Here is a 24,403-nt window from a genome sequence, read left to right on the forward strand (position 1 = left end):
CTCCACCCAGAAAACTGAGGCCATCCCAGCTGAGCTTCCTGTCTACCCCGTCTCATGCCTCACCTGTCCCATAGGTTAGTCCCCCTGTGGCGGACGTCTGATGATTTGGGGTTGCCCAGAATTCTCTTCCCATTTCCCAGCTCAGCCTCCAGTTTCCTTGGGAATTCACCCCATTCTCCCCCCAGGAGGTCTGTGATGCTCACTCCTGCCCCGTTTCACAGTCCAAAGCCGATTCCTGAACTCCACCTCCCTGTTGGTTGCAAGGATACGAGCTGGGTGAGGCAGATCAGAGCCAACTACTGCAGAAGTGGATGGGACTGGACAGAGCAAGGCTAGGAGGGCTGGATCTACAGCAGCCATATTGTTACCATGAGGGTGAGGGCCTGCCTGAGGAAAACTCAGGCAGACCAGACAAGGCAAAGATGAAAGAGCTCTCAGCATTGCTGTCTACCACCTGGAATGGCTAAGTGGACCACAACTTCCAGCCCCACATAAGCCATTTGGGCTGGACCAAGAGTCTTGAATGATACCATGTCCCTCCTCCTCCTCTTCTCCCCCAGCCTCACAGAGTCAGGTGGCTCCTCTCCCGGGCAGTTCCCCCGACTGCTTGCTCAAGCCACCTCCCCCAGTGGCCCCACTGTCCTTGTACTAAAGCCAGCCACCAAGATGGGACCTACGTCAGTCACTGCCTGGTTGTGGAAAGAGGAAGCCCAGAGTTCACAGCCTCCTGTGAGACAGGAAGGGCTGGTGGGCCACCCCCTAGGAGCCCTCTCAGCTTGGGCACCTGGACCCCACTGGTAACCTGGAAGGCCGTCGGTCCCCGCTCCTGGGGATGGTGGAGACGCACAGCATACAGCAGGTGGCGCTGTGCATATGCTGTCCCTTGAGGCCCGGAGACCCCGCCACACCACTGTCTACACAGGCTGGGGTGGATCACACCTTGAGGCTCCCAGTGAGACTGAAGCCGGTTCAACTGCAGCCAGCCAATACGCCAGGCTCCCTCAGTCCTTAAAGTAGATAAGAACTCACAAGCTACAGGAGGTGGTGGGGTCCCAGGATGGCAGGTACCTGGGTCACGGGAGCTGAAGAAGAGGACTGTGGCCCCCAGGGGGCTGTGGAAAGAGCCGGAAAGGCTGGAATCCATAAAGCCAGTAGTTCCCCAACCGGGGAATGGACCCCCAGGCCCCCCTCAGGAGGATGGAAGCTCGGTATTACTTTAACCAAAACATGAAAATCCTGTCCCCATCCCAGGCAGAGGGATGCAGGGACTCCCAGCAATCATCTCACAGAAGCAAAGCCAGCCAGCCTGGGGCCACCGCGGTGCCTGGTGGAGGGGACTGACCCTCCCAGGATGCAGAGGGCCTGCCAGGAGAGGGTGCCCACACAGGCCCAGGACAGAGAAGGCCCAGCTCCCTGGTAGTGCCCAGGCCCACCAGGACAGGGTCCGCTTGGCCATCTGCCTTATCACCCCCCAAATAAGTCACTGGATACCAGACGTCTCCGTCTTCCTGTCCCCTTCCTGTTTCATCAGGGCCCAGCACTTCTTTCCTGCCCATAACAAGCGCTGGAAAAATCCATGGCCTGGTAGCAACGGCCCAGCCCAGTGGGGCCACAGATCATCTGTGGGCCCTGAAGCCATCATGGGAACAATGGCTTATTATGGGGCCACATTCTTTATTGTCTTCCAGCCTGACCCACATGGCTCCTTCTAAAAATAGGCCAAGCCGCACGGTCCCCTACGCCTGCAGACCTCCGGGTCCAAGTCTGCATTCCACCCTGCCCGTCGCTCTGGGCCTTGAGGTCCTCGCCTCTCCACCTGGGCTCCTAAAGGTGGAGACCACCACGCGGAGTAGGACAACCCCCAGAGGAAAGGGGGTCCTTGGCACATGCAGCACAGAGTTGAGATAGGGTGGCAGAGCTGGGACACCTAGCCCACTGGTTAGACTGTCCGGGGCAGCCCCCAGGGTGGGGGTGGGAGCAGATTTGGACTCGTTCTTTGGTGATCTTACTAATTACCAACCTTAACTGGAAGGGCCTACCCATCAGTCACAGGGGGAAAGGCCAGCTGGCCCTATTGCTGGTCCACATTCAGGCCTGGCACAGCCATCTGCATGCAGAGGGGCTCAGTGTCCGCTGGCAGAGCCTCTGGAGCCCTGGGTAATGTCCGCAGTATCCCTGTGCATCCTCCACGGGGCACCAGTCCCCTCTGGATCCACTCTCCAGCGCCTCTCCAAACTGCCACACACTCATCAAGTCCTTCTGGACACCCAGGACCAGGGAGCGGCTGCACAGCCCACCTGGCTCACCCTCACCAAGGAGCACAAGAGGCCATCGCCATGGCCACTGCCTCAGCCTGCCCGACCTTGTGCCTGAGCAGGTCCTGGAGGAAGAGGCGTTCGTCATGGTTGGCCTCTTAGGAAGGACAAAGGCCTGGGGCTCCGGAAGTGGAAGTGACATTGGGGCACAAGGTGCAGGCTACCTCTGGTCACAGGTGGCTCTAGGGAAGAGTACCTGACACACAGCTGCAGGAACACCTGCAGACCAATTCTATGGGTGGAGAAACCTAGGGGACTTCCCCAAGGTCACCAGCTTGCAGAGGAAGAACCAAGGTTAGGGCCTTTATCTGCAGGGTCCTGTGTCCTTGTGCCAAGGGTCTGCTGGCCCCCATCATCCCTGGCAAGGTCCAGGTCCACCAGCCCACACATAAAGGAGGAGGAGGAAGAGAGGTGGGTGCTGGGGTGCCTGGGCGCCAGAGCCTGTGCCCCACGTTACGCACTGTGCTCAGGCGGTTCTGAGCCAGCCCTGGCGCACGCTCTCCATCAGCCAAAACCAGGAAGACTGCGTCTGAGACTGAATGGGAGAATGAAAATAGCCACAAACACACACCATTGTCCTCTTCAGTCCCAAAGGAACGCTCTGTCTTCCTGTCCCTGTGGGGATCAATCACCCACTGTCCTGCACGGAGGAACTTGTCGTATCTCCCACGATCTCACCGACACGAGGCACCAGAAACCCAAGCCGCCACCAGAAACCGGCGGCCACAACCGCAGGACGACGCTCTGCATGTCCTCCAGCCTGATGGGGGAACACCTGGCTCCGGCTCCCTGGAAGGCACCCCTGGCTGGGACAATAGTGGGAACACACACCCCCTCCTCCACCAACCAGAACCGATCCTCAGCTGCCCTGCAGCTCAGAGGCAGACTGCACAATCCCTGCTCAAGGGGCCTCACCAGCTGGGAAGGTACGAGACAAAAGCCAGGCCACCCTGGTCTTTCATTCACTGATCAGCAAGACCCTAGAGGGCTACTCTCTGGAGGTGCAGGTGGTGGCGATGGTGGTGGTGGTAAGGACCTTCTCAGCCAAGGCTCCTCACCCCAGGCCCTGCCTGAGCATCCTACATGTGCTTGCTCAGCAAATCCCCAGAGACCCATCAGGGAACAGCTATCTGTTCTGCGCAGATGAGGAAACTGAGGCTGAGAGAGGCAGAGGAACTTGTCTAAGGTTGCACAGCAGGAGTGGTGAGGAGGGCCTTGAGCCCCACTTGGATTTGGACAGTCCAAGTTCAAAGCCTGCTCTCTTTACATCCCTGTTTTGCGCAGAGCACCAGCTGTTACGTGAAGAAGGGGTTCTGGAAGGCCTGACACGCAATCCACAGTGGACTCGCTAAAAAGGGCCACAAGCAGGCTCCCCACATTTATCTACTCCAGCCCTGTGTGGATTTCCTGGTGCTGGAAGTCCACGCAGCACAGGATGGAGCGATAACACTCTCTTGTGCTCTGCTAAAGCTGCAGGTGCCACTGGCAGCAGGTGCATGTGTCTGTGGGCAGGTGCGTGATGGTGGGAGGGGCTCAGGAGGGACTGGCCTTCAGGAGAGGCCCTTCCCACCCCACGCCACACACGCCATGCCCCCTTGTTCCCTTCTCTGGCACTGACTCCCCAGCAGCTGCCTCCTGGGGGCACTGTCAACCCCCCGAGGGACACTTGGGGACTGACGCCATCTACACTGCCTGAGCCAGCAAGTAGTAAGCACGGCACCTGCTGCTGTGGTCTACACTGCCTAGAAGCTGCTGAGTGGGGAAAGGCCCCCCACTCCTACCCTGAAGATCTCGTCTCTCCTGGCGAGGGAGCGCCTCGACCCACGACCGACTCTTGCTGTGGTCATCCCAAACAGCCGAACCCTTCTTTTTGACAACAGAATTCCAATTGTGGGCCCAACAGTTTGTGCCTGATAAAATTCCCTTCCCCATTCCCTGGCATCAGAAGATGGTCAGAGGCTCAGCTGGCCAAGACCATGTCAGCAGAACTTGCTGGAGCTTCGTGGAGAGCTGTGTTCGTTTAAGTTCCAACCTTGGAACTTTCCTCTTGCCCCTCCACCTGCTTCCTACCTGGAGCATGGATAAGATGCTGGGGACTTAGCAGCCACACTCTAAAGGAAAGACAGGAGCTACAATCAGGGTGACAGAAGAGGGAGGAACCTGGGCGGGTAACATTCACGGCAGGCTGGACTAGGCCTTCCAGGTGTCAGCAAGTACAGCAAACATTTCCTGGTGAGGTCACTGCTTATTGAGTGACATTAACCCTAACGACACATCCACCACGTGCCCTAGGCCAAATTATGGACTTCCTCTGAGAATTTCTTCCCTGAACTGTAAACGGAGGTCAGTAAGGAGCCTGCCTGCTCCCCAGAGCTGTTCCCAGGACTCAAACCACCGCTGGGACCTAGACACTGTGTCACAGTGTCACCCTCCTCTTCAGTCATCACAGACAGCTGTTCTAGAGATGACTACCATGACGGGCAAGGTCAAGTGGCTGGACTATCCGGGGCTGTGGAGACCAGCAGCCACACCCTCCATCATCCCCTCCTCTCAGCGGGCCCAGGCAGATGCTCTAAGAGGATGACAGCTTACCCAGGCTGTCAGTCAGAGGGTGCGTGGGGTCACCCTTCCCCTGCCAATCAAGCTTTGGGGCCACAGTGTGGCCAGAGTGGGAGGTGCCTATGGAAAGACAGGCCAGGAAAGCCGACGGTGGCCCGTCAGACCTGCCTGGAGTCCAGGCCCATCACAGGGCTGCAGAGAGTGCGGGGAACTTACCCCACCACCTTTTATAAACTAGTACGCCCTCCCCATCTTCCCAGCTCTTCCTGAGTCCACAGTGAGGAGAGGTGGGCACTCCTAGGAAGGAGGCCCAGGGAGGAGCCGGGGAGCAGGGGAGGACCTCAACAGCATTGGCAGAGGACAGCCACCCACTCAGGTCTGGCCCCACACTGCCAGGGCAGCCTTCAGACAGCCGCTGAGGCTGCAGGTGGGTGCCAGGGCACATGCAAATGTTCAAGGCAGGCTCCCACAGCCACATCTGGCCCCTGCAGGCTGCGCAGGCCCATGGGGACACGGGAGCACAGGAAGCCTCAGGAGGCTGGGCCCGAAGCTCTCTAACAAGGTCCCCCCAGTGGGCAGTGCAGGGCAGCAGGCTGCTGAGAGCAGAAGGGCATCGCCTGGGGTCACCACATACAGCTGGGACCCACCCTGCAGACCTCCACTCCCTGAGGAAAAAAGAACCAGCAGCAAAATCTTTCTGGGACAAGGGAAAAGAGAAAGGGGACCAACGCCATGGGGTAGGAGGCCCAGGCCCAGGCCGAGTGAAAGGCCATGAGGGTTAGTGCTCAAGACCCTCCGAGGCAGACGCCCTCCCTCGGTTAAAGGATTTGAAAGCAGACCCCAGGGAGGCTCAGCAAGTGGTCAGGCGCAGCTGGGTCTGGACACCCCTCTGACCACTGCACCTGGAGACAAGATGGTCAGAAGGCCCAGTTTGGGCCAATAAAATGTCAGCAGAACTGGCTGGGGCTTCAAGGAGAGGTTTGTTTCTTTGTTTTAAGGATCAACCTTGGAACTTTTTTCCTCTTGCCCCTCCACCTTCTTCCTACCTGGAGCATGGATATGATGCTCCTCGGGGATTTAGCAGCCACACTATAAAGGAAAGCACAGGAGCTACACTCAGGATGACACACTGGTCAGTGTGTCAGAGCCTGGACAGACCTCGATGACCCAGCTCTGAGTCCACCCAGGCACCTGGTGACCAAGGCGCCCTTCCATTCCGGCAGGAGGGCATCCAGGGAACCCACAGCAGGGGGGAGAAGCGGCAGCCCGTGTTTATTTCTCAAAGCCTCATTTTACGTTGATCCAGATGAGAGCTTCAGCCATCTGTCACCCGGGTTTGCTGCACAACCTGGAGGCTTTGCCAGGAAGTGGGGCGCTGCGGGGGCGGGGGACAGGGAATGGGTGGGTTGGGATTTCCAAGCTTCTGTCTCAATCTGCACACCTTCACTTAGGGGGCAAACAAGAAGGAACTGTGTGCACAGAACGGGGTCAGCACAAGATCCACTGTTTCCGCTTTCCCTGCAAGCTGATGGGTGTCCAGGGGAGGGGGAAGAACCAGCCCCCCACAGGGACCATACTTCCTGGACCCAGACCTGGGAGACCTGCCCACCAGCTGTGCTGCCCCCGCCCCTCTCCCCGCACCAGGCCCTGTGGGGAGCATCAGCTCATTTCCCAGAGAGTCCTGGTGAGCACACAAACACGATTCCCATGGAAACCAAATCAAACCAATCCATCTGAGTAAGGCAAGATGCAGGTGGAAAGAACTGGAAAGAGCAAATCCAACAGAAAAGGCGCCCGGGGCGCCACAGGGAGTCACTCCGCCTGTGGGGGAGAGTTGTGGGTAATGCAGGCAGCTCTGCCGCTCCTTCCCAGAAACTCACTGTACGACTCTGCTCAGGCCTGGGGCTGAGCGTTCCGCCATCTGTCTCCTCACGGTGTGATACGGGGCAGATCCCTTAAGTCCTCCTGGCACTTATATTGTGGGATGCAATAACTCCCTTACAAGGCTGCTGCAGGGGCCAGCTGAGAGGGCCTGGTGGAGCCCCAGCACTGTTTCTGGGGTGCAGTTCATGCCCAAGAGCCATCACCCTCCACTTCCATGAGGCTACACTTTCAGGAGTCTGCTGGACCTAAATTTAGGGTAATCACATGGCAAGTTCCCCGCACATCTCCAACCTGCACTCTCAAAGGAGGACAATACCTCCCACCCTGTCCAGGAAGCCTAGAGATGAGGTGATCCAGATGAGATCCTCCTCTGGAGCAAAAGGGCTAGAGCTGGACCATCTCAAAGGCACCTGTCAGTTCTGATGGTCTGGGTCATGGAATTCTAGCCAAAGAAAATAAATCAGAGCCGCAAATACCCCAACCTTCCCCTCATCAGACCTGTAAACACAACTGCCTAGACCCTGAGGCCAGAGCCTTCTCAGCAGACCGGATCAGACACATCCTTCCTAGAGTGTGGCGCCTCAGGCCAGCGGCCTCCCGGGTACAGGAGGGCTCCAGAATAGGATGCAGGGTCGGCAGCAGCTGGAAGAACCTCACATGCACCACCGACCAATCTGCCCTGGGACAAGTCCCAGACCAACAGACCCCCTAAGGAGATGCTAGCCAAGGGGAGAGAAGGCCACGGGCCATCTCCTCTGGCACCCATGCTGTCTCTTGAACGGGCTGTCAAGATGAGCAGCACACAGTCAGCAGCTTCTCTCGGCTGAGCTCCGGCCTACAGGGTGTGTGTTTTGACTCACAGAAACATTTAAAAGCTGAAAGGGAAGGACAGGGAGTCTGCCGTGATAGCTCAAATGCTGAAACCAGCTGTTTGTCAAGCAATGACCTGGACTGCTGCTAGGGATGAAAGCAGGTACAGTCCTTAGTCTCCAGCCCCAGGGACCTGGCCAGAGAGACAGGGTGTCCATCGTGATACAGAGATACATGCAATTGGCCACTAGGGAGCAGCGATTGGAATCCTTGACGCATTAAACGTAAGACCAATGATACTCCAGATGTCCAAAAAGAAACTGCAGAGGGCAGTGGGCATCAAGTCCTGCGGGCTGGCTGGCCCTCCCAGGTCTGGGACCACAGTGAGGTCCCAGGGGCCAGAGACCAGTCCTGGCTCAGACAGCTGGCATCAGCAGGGCCCCCTCGCTGCTGGCCACGGGAAAGCCTCGGTTTCCTCCCCGGTAAACGGGGGATGACAGGACATGTCCCAGGGTCTACATAAGAGAGTGAGGCAAGCCCTGGGCACAGTCGGCCAGTCAGAGGACACCGAAGGCCAGGGCAGATAGGTGCCCATCTGGGGCCCCTGTGTGAATGCTGAGGTCAGAACCAGCTGGCCAGTCCCTGGGCAGAAACACTTCCCAGGCACCATGACCCTGCTCCATCACCCTCAGCTCCCAACCCTGTGGGCAGTATCTCATCGGGCCAGCAGGCATTGCTGGTGACACTGAATGGTCCCTAGTGAAGGAAACCCTACACTGACCTTGTACCGGAGAGTGGAGACTCGGTGTTCATGAACACCCTCTGAAAATCTGGGCTAGACCTTCATCAACATCACCAGTCAACTAGGTCTGTGAGCCACAGCCAGATAAGATCAGTGTATCCCAATATCTTCTTATAATAATCTTCATTAAGTGTCACTCAAGCTTGGATTCAGCTCAAATATTGTGATTCATTGGTGAGATGGAGCCTATTAGCAGCTCAAAAGTTAACCCCTCTTTGTCCTTGGAAGGTTCGGAATTCAGGCCAGAGGAGCCCAGCCTGCAATGATCTAAGCTCCTGTCGCATGACTGGGTCCATCTACCCTCAGGTCTCAGTTCAATGTCACCTCTCAAAAAGCTCTGCTGCCCACCCCTGGCCCTGGCCTAAGACAGTGCCCGCCTGCTCTCTCCCACCTCCTGGCTGGGGGTCAGCGGCAGATTGTCTCAAGCAGCCTCTGGGGCTGAAGCTGCCCTGTTGCTTCGCTGAGCTTAGTGTGCTTGTCTCTGCCGAGGGGACTCGGAGCACGGGTCTCAAGCACGTGCTGGAGGTGAAACCCAGCCCTCCCCTCCCAGCTGGGTGGCTGAGGCTCTCCATCAGGGCCTGAGGAGCTCAGCACAGGGAACACCCGGACTAGGCCTCACACGTTCTGCACTCATGAACGTGGAGCTATTCTAGAATTTCAGTTCCTGATAACAAGGGTGCTGCCAGGTACATCTCCACTGTATCCTCAGCACCTGAGACCAGTCACAAAGTGGGCGTTGGTGAAGGGAAGGAAGGATGACAACAGGAAGATGCCCCGCCCTCGGGGAGAGGGCAGGATGAACCAAGAGGCCAGCCCAGGCCTGGGGCAGGAGGCCTGCAAATCCCTTCCTGACCAGTCAGCCCCTTCAGAAGGCTCCTCCTGGGCCCCCACGTCCCCAGTGTCCTGAGGGTATAGTTTCTTTGCCCCCCACACCTTGAGCCACCGTCAGGTCAGCCTGCTCTGCTCTGCCAGCTTCCCCAGACTGCAGGGAGAAACAGATCAAGTGCTTCCCAAGCTACTGAGCGGCACAGCAAGAAGGCCTTCCCAGCACCAGGAAGACCACGCCTCCTAGGCCAGACTGGGCCCAGGGCTTCCCTCACTCTCCTGGAGTCTTCCTGTCACTTGTATTGCAGGGTTTTAAAAAGCTGCAGTAACCATGTTCCAGCAATCCTACTTCTAGTTACAAAGGACTGAAAGCAGAGTCTAGAATAGGTAATTGCACACCTGGGTCCACACCCAGAGCCAGAGGTGGAAGCCACCCACTCGTCTAGAAATGGACGACTAGATAAGCAATAAGCGAGGACGCAGGGCCTCATAAAGGAAGGACGTTATGACACTTTACCACAGGGGTGACCTCGAGGACACGGGCTGAGTGAAACAAGCCAGTCTCCAAAGATGAGCACTGCACGGTGCCATCTGCAGGAGCTGCTTCGAAGTGGCTGCCAGGGGCTGGGCAGGGAACAGGTGTCCTTGATTGATGGGTGCAGAGTTTCAGCTCCACATGGTGAAAAGCCCTCGAGATGAATAGTGGTGATGGCCTTCCCCGTGAGATACTGCAAGCCACTGCCCTGTATGCTTAAGGATGATTAAGAGGACACATTTCCGTGTAATTTGCCACAATAAAACAACCGGGGAAACCCATAGTAGTGGGTAGGGAGGAGTGTTGTGTTCCCAATGGCACTCATGTGGAAGTCACACCACCGTCCCCCGGACTGCCACTTCAGCAAGGCTAGAGTGGCTTCCCACTTCTCAGATTGGGAAACTGAGGCTGGAGGGAAGTGAAGCAACATGCCTGGGTCCCTGGGGCTTTCAGTCCACTTCTCCTAGCCCTGTGTCGCCGCCTGGACCCTCAGGAGGATAGACAACCACAGCACAAGGAAGACACACCCAGCTGCAAGGCACACTCTGTGACAGAGGACATAGGGTGGCTCCTATCAGACAGAGGCTGGGGAGGCCCAGCCTGGCCCTGGATGATCAGATGGCCCCTGGGGCTACCCATCTAAGCTCTGCACAGTCCACAGACCTCGTAGATCATCTAGGGCTTCGGGAGCTGGCTGCTGCAATTTCTACAGCTCTAACTGCCCTGGGTCATGGGTGCAAAAAAAGAAGAGATTAGAAGCAGGATCAGATGTCACAACTCCTAGCGGCCCTAGAGCAGCCCTGGGTCAATGACTTCCCCTTGCCCGCTCCTCAGTTTCTCCTACTGGACTCTGAATATCTGGATGAGATAAACCTAGAATCCCTCAGGCCGATCCTGTCTCCTTCCAATCCCCGTGAGCACCTGCACATGTCCCACGTCCTGAGAGACATCGATGGGCAGGATCAAGCTCTGGATGGCGGGGGAAGCCAGGCCTCAGCACAGGAAGGCACAAGAGAACATGAGCTCGCTTCCCAGCAGGCGAACCTGGAGATGGTTTCCAGTTCTAGCACACTGGCCTCAATTTCCCCTAAACAAAGACGAGATGGCACCTCTCGTGCCACTGTTGAGGCAGAGATACCGGCCGGGAGCCCTGGGTACAATGCCAGGCACAGGAAGCAGTCGCTAACCTCATGGGCATCTGTGCAGGCTGCCAGGAATGTCTGGGGCTGGGAGAGGGAGGCCCAGGATCTGGCACAACCTGCCCCAGTCACTGATGAGTGGCCTGGGTGGCTCACTTCCCTACACTGACTCTTCTGATCTTAAGTACAAGTGGAACTGGAGGCCGCCATGAGACCCTGCCCTCCTTGACCAAGATCTGAGTCTCATGCTCCACAAAGAGCCACAAAATGACATTCCAGGTCATGGCAGGGAGCTGGAGCTGATGGCCCGGGGCTCAGAGAATAAAGCAGCCAGAGCCAGCGGAAGGTGAAGGAGAGGGAGGGAGAATGCTGTCCTGTCTGGACCCCGTCCCCAGACCCAGATCCTTCTTAGACCCCAGGAGCCCCTCCCTGAGCCTGGTCCCGCCCCTGCAGGGGGTGGGCTGGGCCTTCCAATTGTCTCTGCTCGAAGCTCAGATGGCCTGCAGACTCAGCTGAGATCTCTGCTGTGTGTACAGGGCGGGTGGGGTCCCATGTCACCTTGGAGAGGGTGTCCTTGCCTGTGAGCTGTGGGTGTGTCCCTGAATTCCAGTGGGGTCTGAGTTAGCCCTGGAGGAAGGACCAACAAGCCAGGGGAGAGGGAGCGCTCCACACTCCAGGTCTCCAGGTCACGGCCTGGGTAACCTGGAGGTTCCCCAGCTGTAAGGGATGACACCAGAACCTCCCTACCCAGAGTCTTGCAAAGATCAAATGAGTGCATTTCATTAAAGAAATCAAATACAACAAGTTGTAACAGCCCTGGGCACATAGTAGGTGCTCAAAAGCACTGGCTATCATGGTGTGTGATGATGATGATGATAATCCACAGGTGGAAGATAACTAGGTGCAGAAAAGTCCAGAAGCTTGCTGCAGGGCACTGAGCTGAAGGGGTCAGCTGCACCAGGCTGACTGAGAGGAGGGACCTTAGCCAGGCTCTCAGTGTGAGCGGCTCATTTCCTCGTTCCCAGCGTGCAGAGAAACCAGCCCTGGCCTGCATTCACCAGCTGCAGAGCCGGGACAGGCTGGGACAGCCACGGCACAGTGAGGGCTGGCTCCATGAGGCAGGGGGAGGAGGGGTCTCTGGGCAGCCTCCTCCCAGGCACCCCTGACAGTGAGGAGGGGCCCAGGCTGAAGCACTCACTGGAACAGATGACAGCGTCTAGTGGCGGCCCACCATGTCACTCCTCAAGGGACGCAAGTGCCTGAGTCCTGAACAGCAGGAGACTGGCCCCTGACTTTTAGGCCCCAATCTCTTTTACGGGGACTGCAAAAGCACATTTTTAGGGGAAAAGCCCACAGGGTGCTGGGCCAGCTATGGACCACAGGCTGGGCTGCCTGACCCCTTTGAGCTTCAGCTTCCTCTGCTCTAACAATGGACACAGGTGTCCCACTTTACTGGGCACCAGGGATCAGTGGGGTGTCCCTTGCTGTGCTAAGGGGCCCCACATCTTCTAGAGGTCCAGGGCCTGGGGCAGAGTGGGGCTTGGCACATGTGTTCTGGATGTTGGGGCTGCACAGCCATGAGGGTGTCCTTGGAAGAAAAGAACTGACCACACAGAGGGCAGGGTGTCCGATCCATGCCAGCGGTTTGAGAGCCTGAGGTCAGGGTGGTCAGCCCAGGCTGACCCTCAAAGGCCTTGCACTGTGAGCAGCTCTTCAGGGCCCGAGTGACCTGCGCTAACCACTGCCCCCAGCACCCGCCCTGCATTTCCGCTCCTTCCAGAGATAATGCGGGTTCCCTGGCTGTGGGTGGATGGGGAGGGCGAGCCGTCACTGAGACAGGAGGCTCAGAGCCGGGAGCCCTATGAGAGGAGGTGGAGTCAAGATGGGCACAACACAGCCGGCTCTAGTCTGGGGTCAGCACCCCAGAGAAGGCCAGGTTGATGGCCCTTAGTGAGGCAGGACAGAAGGAGTGAGAAATGGGTAGGAAGGAGGCAGAGAGAAAGGACAGAAACCAAGATTTTCACCCAGAAGTCTGCGCACTTCTCCAGACCTGTCACCTCTCCAGACCTGTCACCTCTCCAGCCTGTCTCCCTCCAGGCCTCTTACTCCCAAATTCCTGGAAAAGCGATAAACTTACCTGTGCACTGTTAATTAACCCCCTATCAATCAATTAAGCAAAGAGAAACTCAGTATCTTGAGGAACCTGTAGCGTCAGGAACTTTCCACACTATCTACTGATCAGATAATGAAGACCACGTCGGCCGGGACTCCCCAGACACCAGAACCCACCTGGGATCACTCCTTACCTTCCCAAGCCACCCAAGTGTCCCTTGAAAGAAGATCAGGGAACCCCTAAACCGCACCTCTCACTCTCAAGACGGCCACCTCCTCCCTGGAGTGTGCGCCTGCTTTGCTAGATGCGCCCCGTCCACGCCTCCAACTGGCCCAGGCTGCAATTCTTTCCTGTCACGTACGCCAAGACCCCCGCTTGTCCTGAGGCAAGTCCCCCCTCTCTCTGGGAACTTCTCGAACTCTTCTCCAGAGGCACCTCTTCTCTTGTGACACCAGAGTCAAGGTCACAGGGTCCCTCATCTCCCTGCGTTTGCCCACGACTGTGTGCCTGACCTGGTCCTGGGGGAACTGACTGGCTCCTGTGTCTTCGAGCAGCACTCAAGCCAGCTTCTGCCCTGGAGAAGCAGTGGAGTGTGGGACCGGCTGACACGCCTCCCCCTCTTCCCTGGCCCCCAGTGTTTGAACAGAGATCCACTTCAGACCAGCGGAAAGAGAGGAGAGGAGAGGGGGCAGGGGGCAGGAAGGAGCCCCACCCTGTACTTGCCTGAACGTCAAACTCCTGCAGGAGGCCAGTGATGGTCTGTGGAGACAAGACACATGAGAGGACGTCAGTTTCCTACGGTCCTTTGTTACAGAAATAATGTTGGAACACACATGTCCTGTTATCCACCCTCCGTCCTCTGTAAGGCCCCCTTGTTCTCACAAAGAGAGAGATTCCTTTTCATCTCAAAGAATAGCAGACCAACAGAAAAGCAGAGGCACTGGTTGGGTTCCTTTTTGACGACAGCCTTGGTGAAAAAAGATCTGAAGGTCTAAGCTGACCACAGGATTCAGTGGTTACGGAACGGAAAGTGGTGATTAACTGGTCCCCTCATCTCCATGCACCGGCTTCACTTTTAAAACTCAAACCTGCCTCTTTTTTCCACGGCTGCCACTGTCTGGCCTCTGGATTAAAGTGCAGTCCTTCATAAATGGAAAGGAGATTGAAAACCTCGAAGCATTTCCCTTGATCTAAAAATTGTAAATTTCAGCCTAAATTCCATCTTTCACCAGAGCTTTCAGAGGCAAGAAAGGTCCAGGAAGATAGGGAAAGGCTCCCTGTGGCCGGTGGAGCCATGAAAGTGCGGCGTGGAGGAGGAACGGGGTCTTGCTGGGCTGGGTTTCCTAGAAATGTGGCCAGATGCTTTTCTCCAGACCCAGAGAAGGAATCCAGATGTTCTCCCAAAACCCAAGCCCCAGCCCAACCCACCGCCAGCCTCCAGGAAAGGAGAGCTCAGCGGAGCCAAGACACAGGAGGCCAGGGAAGCAGAATGGGCCCCCTTTGGACAACTGGGACTCAAACCTGCGTCGTAACAGATGGCCAGTTGCTGGGGGTTCAAGAAGTTTCCTGTCTCCTGGGCTATGGATAGGAACATGCCAGAGAAGCTAAACCCAGGTGGAAGCACAGGATTCCTCATGCCCTGTGTGTGTATGTGTGTGTGTGTGTGTGTGTGTGTGTGCGCGCACACACCTTTTTACCCCTCTGACTTTCAAAATGTCAACAGGAGCACAGTGATAGCCCAGAGTGAGGAGAGACATCAGGAAGAACTTCCCACCAGCAAATCATACTTAAAATATTTTGCTGAGTCCGTGTAGGGAACCGGAAGGAATCCCTTTCCATGTGCACCCTGAAGGACAAGGTAAATGCCCTCTTGAGATGGAGGAGCACATGACCTAGAGTCCACAAGCTCTTTGACGCCTGCTTCAAGAACAAGATGTTCTGAGGATACCAACAGGCGGCCTGAACGGATGTTCTAAAGTGTGAACACCCTCGGGGCCAGCAGAGCCACTCCTGAGAGTTCTTCCTCCAGTGGCGCCTGCACACATAGGAAGTGGTGTGCGCACCAGGTACAACAACGGCACCCATGTCCGCTTCACTGTCTGTAATGGCAAAAGGTTGAAAAAACGGACATGTCCATACAGCAGGCACCGCCAGAGGAACCCAGAGGAATCCTGTGCAGGGCAAAGAGAAGCACAGGTTCTCTGTGGACTGGCATTGAGAGGGTCCCTATGACATGCACTTGAGTGACTGTAGCAGGGCGCAGCACACCATTCCCTGTGGTTACACGGAACACACTTCCTGTGGTTCATAGGGGACGTGCTGATGTGTATTTGTACTTCGAGGAGGGTTTTGTCGGACTGTCAAAGACTGTCCTGGACCTAGAGTGAAGATTTAGAAATGGCTGAGAGCATGTGCAGTGTCCAGTAGGGGCGGGCACAGTGCAGACCACCATCTGTTTACAAATAAAGCTTTATTGGGACACAGCAAGCCTATTTGCATACACACTCTCCATGGCTGCTGTCGGGCTATAACAGCAAAGGTATCCAAAGGGGTTGGTTCCAGGAATCCGATGGAGACCCAGATTTGCAGATGCTCAAGTCCCTGATATAAAATCATGTATTTGCATATAACCTAGGAGCATCCTCTTGTATACGTAAATCATCTCTGAATGACTGGTAAAGCCTATTATAATGTAAATGCAATGTAAATAGTTGGTTGTTAGGCTCCAATTCTTTAGGGAATAATAAAAAGTCTGGGCATGTTCCAACTTTGTCTTTAAAATATTTCTTAAAAACATTTTTGATGGGTGGCTGGCTAAATCTTCAGATGGAAGCCCCGGATACTGAGTCCTGGCTGAAGTGGCGACAGAGCCACAGGGACCACGGAGCCAGTGGTGGACACCGGCTGGCCCTCTACAGAGGGTCTGCAGAGCCCGGGAGCAAACAGTCAGCAGGGGCTCCGCAGCCTCCCCAGGCCTGGCTCCTATTTCTACTTGTATCCACATCTGAATGGGCTCTGGCAACGCCCTCCCCAGACCAGTTCCTTCATCTGCAAAATGGGGATGAGGACAGTTGCCCCACGGGTTGGTGATGAAAAGATCCTGAAGTGAGGAGGTGAAAGCCAGCAGCCACGTGTCCAGCCCTGCAGGAACTCCAGGCCTGTCACCAAAGGCAGCGGCCTGGGTTTGATTCCATGGCCCACATTTGTAACTACACGTTTTGCAAGACCCTGCCTCCTCTGCTATAGAGGACACCACGGACCAGCCGCAGTCAAACAGGACTCGCCCGGAGGCGGGCTCAGCATGGCCTACGCATGTTAATGATCATCTGTGAAAGCATTTGGTTGGCCTTAGAGTAACCGCATTCTTTTTTTTTTTTTTTAATTTTTTTTTTTATTTTATTGTTGGTTGTTCAAAACATTACATAGTTCTTAATATACCATATTTCACTCTGCAATAAGAAATGACAAAATCATAGAATTTGGAGGGAAATGGATGGCATTAGAGCAGATTATGCTAAGCGAAGCTAGCCAATCCTTAAAAAACAAATGCCAAATGTCTTCTTTGATATAAGGGGAGTAACCAAGGACAGGGTAGAGACGAAGAGCTTGAGAAGAAGATTAACATTAAACAGGGATGATAGGCGGGAGGGAAAGGGAGAGAGAAGGGAAATTGCATGGAATTGGAAGGTGAGCCTCAGGGTTATACACAATTACATATAAGAGTAACCGCATTCTTGAGCCTAAGTTGCCACACTTTGAAAACGAGGCCTCATAACGAGCAGTTGTGAGTGTCTGAGAATCGGGATGTGAACAGGCTTTCAAACTTTCCACGGAAAGGTTGCTCCATCTCAGAACAATCAGCCCAGGACAGACCAGGCAGCAGGCCTGGGGCAGGAGACTCTGCTCTCAGCAGGAAGCCTCTATCCCAGGAGTTTGGCCAAAACCCCAGTAACAGCAAGCCCAAGGGCTGACAGCTCGGACTTTGCAATTTTGTGGACACAAAGTTGCAAGATGCCATGGCAGGACTGAAACACAGGCCCTGTGGCCCCAGAGTGTGTGGCTCTAACCCTTCAGCTGTGGACGGAGTAGGCAGAGCCCAGGGCAACGGGGCTCCATGTTGCATGATCTAGAACCACAGGTCAGACGGGGGCGGCTGGGGAAGGCAAATGAAGGGCAGAGGGCGGGGAAGGGGCCTGGTCCACAGTGCTATAGCACTTTGAGGTCAAATTGAACTTGAACCTGGGCCTCTACCCCAGTGAGTATGTGTACACACGTGGGGTACACATGTGGTCACACGGGCACGTTACCTACCCGTGCACATGTGCCTGGGTGCCATGCCCACGAGTGTGCATGCTGTGTGCCCATGTGTGCGCCAGGGAGTGTGTCCACATGCATGTGTGTGTCCCTATGTGTGCACACATGTGCATGTGACAGGGACAGCCGGGAGCATCTCAACTCACCTCTCCTTTCTCCACCAAAGGCTTCACCTCGGCCAGATCCACGTCCTGTAGTTCCCGAGACATGTCCGAGTTGTCACCTGCCTGCTGGCGGGGGGAAACAGACAGGTCAGCACTTCCTGAAGGAAGCACGTCCAAGGTCAAAAGGCCAGCTGGGCCCTGCCCAGCAGCTCTTCCCACATTTCCTGGGAGAGGAACCCGGCCTCACAGACACAACTACTTTCCAATAAGGTGATTTCCTGGACTAAAATCACTTCCCCACGCAGAGTCCAGGCCCACCCACTTCCGGTGGCATTTTAGATGGAGTCCCCATTATTCCAAAGCCCCAGACTGACAACCAAAGCAAAGAAACGTCATGGGGCACAGTCATGTGCAGGGGAAACAGGCTTCGCAGACGCGCGCGCACACGCACGCACCCCTCTGGGCCACCTGATGCAGGAGGAGGGAGGAGGCAAGGAGCAGGGAAAACCCTGGCCAAGGGTCTGGCGGGCCCTGAGCATGCAGTCGGATTTGGGAAGAATGAGGTCCTTCGAGGCCAGAAGCACTCTGGGGACTGAGGCAGAGCAAGGTGGTGGGGGGGGGGGGGGCAGGGCTGTAACTCCTTGGCTCTAACTCGGGCAGGTCCCAAAGGGCCAGGAAGGAAGGCTGCAAAAGGACACCCAGAGCGCAGTTCCAGTCCAGCCTGTGATGCTGACTGATGGGCCCCTGGGAGGGTGGGACTTGGGCAGGCAGTGACATCCGCAAAGCACACTGTCTGCAGCTTCATCTGGGAGCTGGACAGACAGACATTCACTCCGTGGTCAACAGTCAAATTGGAAAAGGCAAGTCACTGCCAATACATGGGTGCAGGGTCCTGGGGAAAGCCGGAATGTCACAGGCACTAGGGAAGGAGAAGCCAGTGACAGAAAGGGGCTGGGCCACCCGGCTCTCAGACTCTGCACCTCCGTGGGAACAGCCTGACCCAAGCCCTCACTGCTGCATTTCCTGGTGGGAGCCTGGCCCCTGTTGCCCAGGCCTCTGATGCCATGTGAGCAGAGAGTGTAAGTCTCTGAAATCCCAGCCCCGGGATCCTCTGCAGAGCCAGCTCCTGGGCCCACAGGGACATGGGAAACTCAGAGGCCAGCAACAAGAGCAGGGCCACTCGGCTTCAGGCCTAGGCCAGCACATGGCATTCTGTGGGCTGCTCCTGCTCACCTCTGGGTGCTCTGGTCTGCAGCCACAGCGTGATTGTTCCCCAGGGGATAACCACCCCCCAGGAATGCCTTTATGTGGCCTTTGGAGTATGCTCCAGAACATTCTGAAAACAAAGTCGGTTTTATATCTGTGAGCATTCCTGGCAGCTGCCTGCTCGGAGGCAGGAGGCATGAAAAGCCAGGGTCTGTGAGCCTTGCTAACTCAGCGCGTTCAGGGTCCCGAGACCCTGGCCCGTGGGACTCCTCGCCTACACAGCCCAGAGAGCCTTCCAGAAGTTCAGGATCCTGCCAACACCACCTCCCATGATAAAAAGGAAAGGACTGCAGGAGTCACAGGGGCTTCTGAACCTCCCTGTTCAGCAGAGGACCTAAGGGGAGGCCAGGTTCTCCACTATGCCACTGGGGGGCCTGGGGCTGCCTTCAGCTGCACCTGTGAGCTTGCTGAGAGGGGGCTCACCTGCCCTGTTCCCTTCTCCACCTCCAGCTCCTGGCACCTCCGTGTGCCCGGCCCACCAAGACTCGCTCCTGTAGCATACAGGATACATTTATTTAAATCCCATTTTTCTTCTTCTATTTTTTGTACGCTAGGGATGGTGCCCAGGGGCACTCTACCATTGAACCACATCCCTATCCCTTTGCGGTTTTTTTCATTTTGAGACAGGGTCTTGCCAAGTTACCAAGGCTGATCTCAAGCTTGCAATCCTCCTGCCTCATTCTCCTGAGTCACTGGGATTACAGGCATGTACCACCACGTCCAGCTTAAATCCTCTTTTAAATTGCCACTAACCCATGAGAGCAAAAGGCCTTGAAAACTCTTCTACATCTGTAAGGACTCAGCACATGCTGTGGTTCAGCCCAGTTTGGTCAGATTTCTGTGGCTTCCAGAAATTTCCATCATATTTGAATATGACATCAGCTTCCACAGCTTCCTCCTCCTCCTTCAGAATGGAAAGGAGAGCAACTTCAGCCTCTGCTTCCCAAGCACACGTGGGGAAAAACCCTTTTACCTCTTTTGACCTGGCTTCCCATAGCACAGGAGGCAGTGGCTGGCTGACTCTTAAATACCAAGCCCTTGCGAATCTGCTCTTTGTGGAGCCGGAAGGGCCTCATCTGGCAGAGACCCCCAGTGTGTATCTCAGTTAGGACTGACTTGGTCCCAGGGCACCTCAAGCAATGTCTGGGGCACTTTTTTATTGTCCTGACTGGGGGTTGCTACTGGTTCCTAGTGGGTAGAGGCCAGGGATGCAGCTGCCCAACCTACCATGCACACAGCAGTCTCATGACAGAGTTATTTGACCCAAAATGTCAACAGTCCCTGACTGACACCCTGGCCAAACCAAGGACTCTGACATCCACAGTGGGACTGGATAAAGCAGAAGAAACATTGTTTGTGTATCTCAGGGACAGACACTGTGGGGCCTGTGTGCACATAAACATAACTACCCTGGGAGGGGGTGGGGTAGAACACCTGCCAGGTTTTCCCCTCTAGGTCACCGCCCCCAGGAACAGGGCTGTGTACACCTGGGGCTCCAGCAGATGACCTCTGCCCCTTGAACTCTCCAGCTGCTGGGGTCCAGCATATGGTCAGCCTGCAGCAGGCCAAAAGAGAGCAGCTGTCCCATCTCATTCCCTGGGCTGTGGCCAGTCAACACCAGCCCCTCCCCCATCTCTGATGCCCCAACCAAAGGACTTGCTAAACTTTATTTTCAGACGTTTTTGTCCAAAGGAAATGTTATAACAAAGTTCAAAAACAGATTTTTTAAAAAGAGGTGCTTTGGATGCAGATGGGGACGGGGGCGTGGAGCCTCCCCCGCAGCTGCCCTTCTCCCCTCCTAGGACCTGCTCACCCACCCTGCCCTGCACCTCCAGAGCTGCCCTTGCAGAGCCCCTGAGCCCCAGGAAGCCAGGCCTCAAGGCTGTAGCCTATCAGAGGTTTCCTCCTGTGTAGGGTTCTCCAGCACCTAATATGGGGCTGAGACAAAAGCAGACTTTGTTGATGGGGACCTACTGTGTGACAGGTCTGAGGATTCTGCCTTGAACAAACAGCCAGTTCCTGTCCCCACAGACCCAGTTCCTGTGCCCCTGGAAGCCCCCCTTGGGTTCACTTAACAGGTCTGTGCACTGACCGAATGTCCCTCAGTGGCTCTGCTCTCCTGGACTGGGCAGATGCTGTCCTCACCACGGCATCCTAGGACTCAGCACTACTGACACTTGGGGCCCCAGAGTTCTTCCTGCTGGATGCTGCCCTGAGCATTCTCTGATGTGTAGCCACCATCCCTGGCCCCCCAAACCCACCCCCAAGTCCTGACAGCTGAAGGTGCCTGTGACATGGCCAAACATCTCCAGGCGCAAATCAGACCTGGCTGGGAGGGGCTAACCTTGGCAGTGCCTGGCATGAAACGGGTATCCAGAGAAGGTCTGTCAGACACAGTTCTTATTTAATGTAGTTCCTTCCTCTGCCCCGCATGCCCCACCACATCATTGTTGTCCCTTCACAGAGGAGGAGGCTGATCCGTGGGTCTGATGAGTGTCCTGGTCACACAGGGTCATCTGCAGGACTGGCCAGGGTGGGGCTAGCCAATGTATACTCTTGATTCTTCCCCATACTCTGCTTGTCCCTTGGGATTGGTCACCAACCAAGAGCAGAGACCACTGAAGATCTCACTTCCAGCACAAAACTCTACTTTATGGTGCTTGATCTCCTTCCACCAGGAGGAAGATGCACTGGGTTGGGGCTCTGGCTGGTGCTTCTAGGCCCACTCCCCCACAGGGGCCACACTCAGTGGTCACATACTACAGCTGACAGAGGCCACTTGGCCCAGCAAGTGACAGCAGACAGGAGGTAGGTGCTAGACTCCACCCCTGCACCTCCACAGCTCCCTGTAGAGTCCTAGATGTTGGGATCAGAAAAGGACCACAGTGAAGTGACCAGCAAAGACTCCACACAGCACCATGGATGGACACTGACTCCCTGCTCCCTGCTCCACCTGCACAATGACATGGAGCTGCCACCCACCTCTCCAAAGCTCTCCAAGGAGCAGACATGAGCCCTCGAGGCAGGGAATGAGGTCAGGACAGTCTCCTTCTGCTAAAACCCCACTTCAAAAACAGGGATCAGGCCACCACAGTATCCCACAGGCTGGCTGGCATCACCCTCTTCCTTCTCCACCTGCCCACTCAGAGGAATTCAGAAAACTCACATCAGAGCAGGGGTAGGCTGTTCTGAGCTAAGGGAAAGGCTGGTGGGTCAGACTTGAGCATTGCCCTTCATCGGCATGTGATCCTGACCAAGGATCTGAGACTCTCTGACTCTGTTTGCTCATCTGCAAATTGGACATCATAACTCCTGCGCCCAGGAAGCAGCAGGGGCTTAGATAATGATGCACTGAAGCTGGCAAACTGCTGCTCAGTTAATCAGTGTACTTGTCTTCCCTGGTTGCCTGAGAGCACCTGGGTATGTGTGGAGACAACCTGTGCTTTACACCGTTAGTCCCTACGGTGGCCCAGCAAAAGGGAATCACAGGGAAGATGTTTAGCAAATAGCACAGGAGTCTCCAGCCTTCAATGAACTACCACCATGTCTCTTCCTCACCAGCAATGGCCATCAACAAATGACCAAGCCCCAGAGGGCTGTGCAAATACTTCTCCATTGCATCAGACCCCAGAGACCATCAGAGGTTCACAGGAACTCATGGGTTCCAAACCAAGCCAAGACCAGGATCTGCCTAAAGACAAGCATGTGACCCCAAGGCCTGGGTCTCAGAGGTGTCTTGGGGAATCTGAGACCACTCGAGAATAGTTAACCAATTCCTATGGGACGGAAGGGACACACAGTCTGTGATTCTCAAAAAGCCTCAGTCAATACGAGGCATGAGGGTACACACTTGAAAGCCCAGTGACTCGGGAGGCTGACGCAGGAGGATCGCAAGTTGAAGGCTAGCCTTGGTAAGTTAGCAAGACTCTATCTCAAAATAGAAAACAAAAAAGGCTGGGGATGTCACTCAGCAAAGGTAGATTGTCCCTGGGTTCAATCCCTAGTCATGAAAAAATAGGTTTTTAAAAAAAAATAACAAAAGGAAAAGGTCTTAAGTGGCAGGCGCACTGGCTTTGGAGTCCTTGGCATGGGAATCCTGCCATCTTACCACCTCATAACTCCGGACAAGGCCCTCTCTGGGCCTCAGGTTCCCCATCAGTCAGGTATGCCCAGGGCACATTCTGTGGAAATTGTCTGGTGCACAATGAGTTGGGCCCATGGGAACCGCAGGAACGTGCTACACCAAGGCCAAAGGGCCACGCGCCCGGGACCCTCACAGCTCAGCTGTGGCCAGGTTAACTTCAGTTTCTCAGGCTCCTGCCTGTTAAGCCTGAGGTTTCCGCCTGGCTCTGTCATGCCTCCAACTCAAGCTATTTCTTGGAAACTCTCTGTCCTCTTGAGCAACTGCTTTTGGGCCCCTGGAATCCCTATGGGGTAGGACTGAGGGGCATTCAGCAGAGACAGCCAAAGGAGCCCCCTCTGTGGCACTAACTGAGCTCTCCAGTCTGTATTGCTGCAAGCATCACAGTAGCCCAGCCCAGAGCAGGGCCCCAGCATGCTCACCGCCTACCACGCGGGCACTGAGTAGGACACGCGCTGAGCCGGCAAGCTTCACGCTGGCACAGGTAGGAGCTACCTTGAAGGGAAACGCTGGCAATGACACCACGGTGCCCTGAACACACAGCGGACCTCCCTCCATCTGTGGCAGCGCAGCGTCCCAGGGCTGACTACACCTGGCCACCAGTCGGTCAATGCATGTGGGTGGGTGGGACAGTCACGCGTCTCCTTTCAGCCTGCGCAGTCACAGTCGCGGCTGAGCCACAGGGAGCAGCCTCCACTTGGGGCAAAACCCATCTTAGCCTTCTCTATGCTCCCTTCACAAAGCCCAGAACCGCCTCTGCTTTCAGTTCTCCCCCAGGTGCCCTCCTGACTTGGCAACCGCAGTGCTCTGGAATGTTCCCTCTGCACGGTTTCACTTGTTCACCTCAGAGTCCCTGGGGAGGTGGGTAGTACCATGCCCAGTCTACAGACGGCAGCCCGAAGAGGCTCAAACAGGAGGGACACAGGACTTCCCGGGGTCACAATGCGGACCCCTCCCCTTCAAGGGAAACGCCAAACTCACTGGTTTGCCATGGGAGCGGGTCTGGGGCTTAAAGGAAGCGACCCACAGCCTTCCAGAGTTCTGCAGTGAAGCCCAGGGACCAACCTGGAGGGGACACTGGCAGCTTGTGCACAGATTGTCATCAGCCACCTGCCTGGATTTTGCCCCTTCAGTAACATGCCTGGTTTCAAAGCCACGTGAAAACTAGCCAGAGCTCTTTCCAGTACACTGGGCTCTTTATAGGACAGATCTTTAAAGGGCGTGAAGGGAGAATCAATACTGCTCTTGCCTGACACAGAGACTTCCCCACACAGAAACCCCCAGAAAGTTCCAGAGAACAGTTCCATTTCTGCATGACTCCAAGGAGGACCGCCCTGGGACGTGCCAGGATCCCCAGCCTCACTGTGGAAACATTATTTGGCCGATTCTTTGCCAAAGAGATTCTGAAGCCAAGCTTCAGGTCACCAGCTCTCTTGCTGTTTTTCGGACCTTTGGAAACAGGAGGCCCTGGGGAGGGTGAGGAGGTTGGCAGCCTTAATGCTCAGTGTTTTTCTTGTGTAATTAGCCAAGCAAACAGTATGGGTGGACTCGCTGGACCCTCAAGAAAGTTCCCCAACTAGAGAAAGGAAGAATTGA

The 24,403-nt window shown here is 55.7% G+C and overlaps 1 protein-coding gene across 2 annotated transcripts in view; it reads right to left on the reverse strand.

Moving 5' to 3' along the window:
- NDRG1 (N-myc downstream regulated 1) overlaps positions 1 to 24,403 on the reverse strand; it is a 51,788-nt gene that overhangs the window by 22,313 nt on the left and 5,072 nt on the right. Inside the window, exons 2-3 of one of the 2 annotated variants that reach the window (XM_081266323.1) lie at positions 17,443 to 17,523; positions 13,706 to 13,741 (exon numbers count right to left, since the gene is read on the reverse strand). In XM_081266323.1, coding sequence (XP_081122449.1) covers positions 13,706 to 13,741; positions 17,443 to 17,505 — 99 coding nt within the window. In that variant the 5' untranslated portion in view covers positions 17,506 to 17,523. Of the gene's footprint in view, positions 1 to 13,705; positions 13,742 to 17,442; positions 17,527 to 24,403 lie in introns of both variants that reach the window. The other variant, XM_081266322.1, reaches the window with a different exon arrangement.

Source organism: Spermophilus citellus (assembly GCF_964194105.1).
Source record: "Spermophilus citellus genome assembly, chromosome: 14".
Lineage (NCBI taxonomy): Eukaryota > Metazoa > Chordata > Mammalia > Rodentia > Sciuridae > Spermophilus > Spermophilus citellus.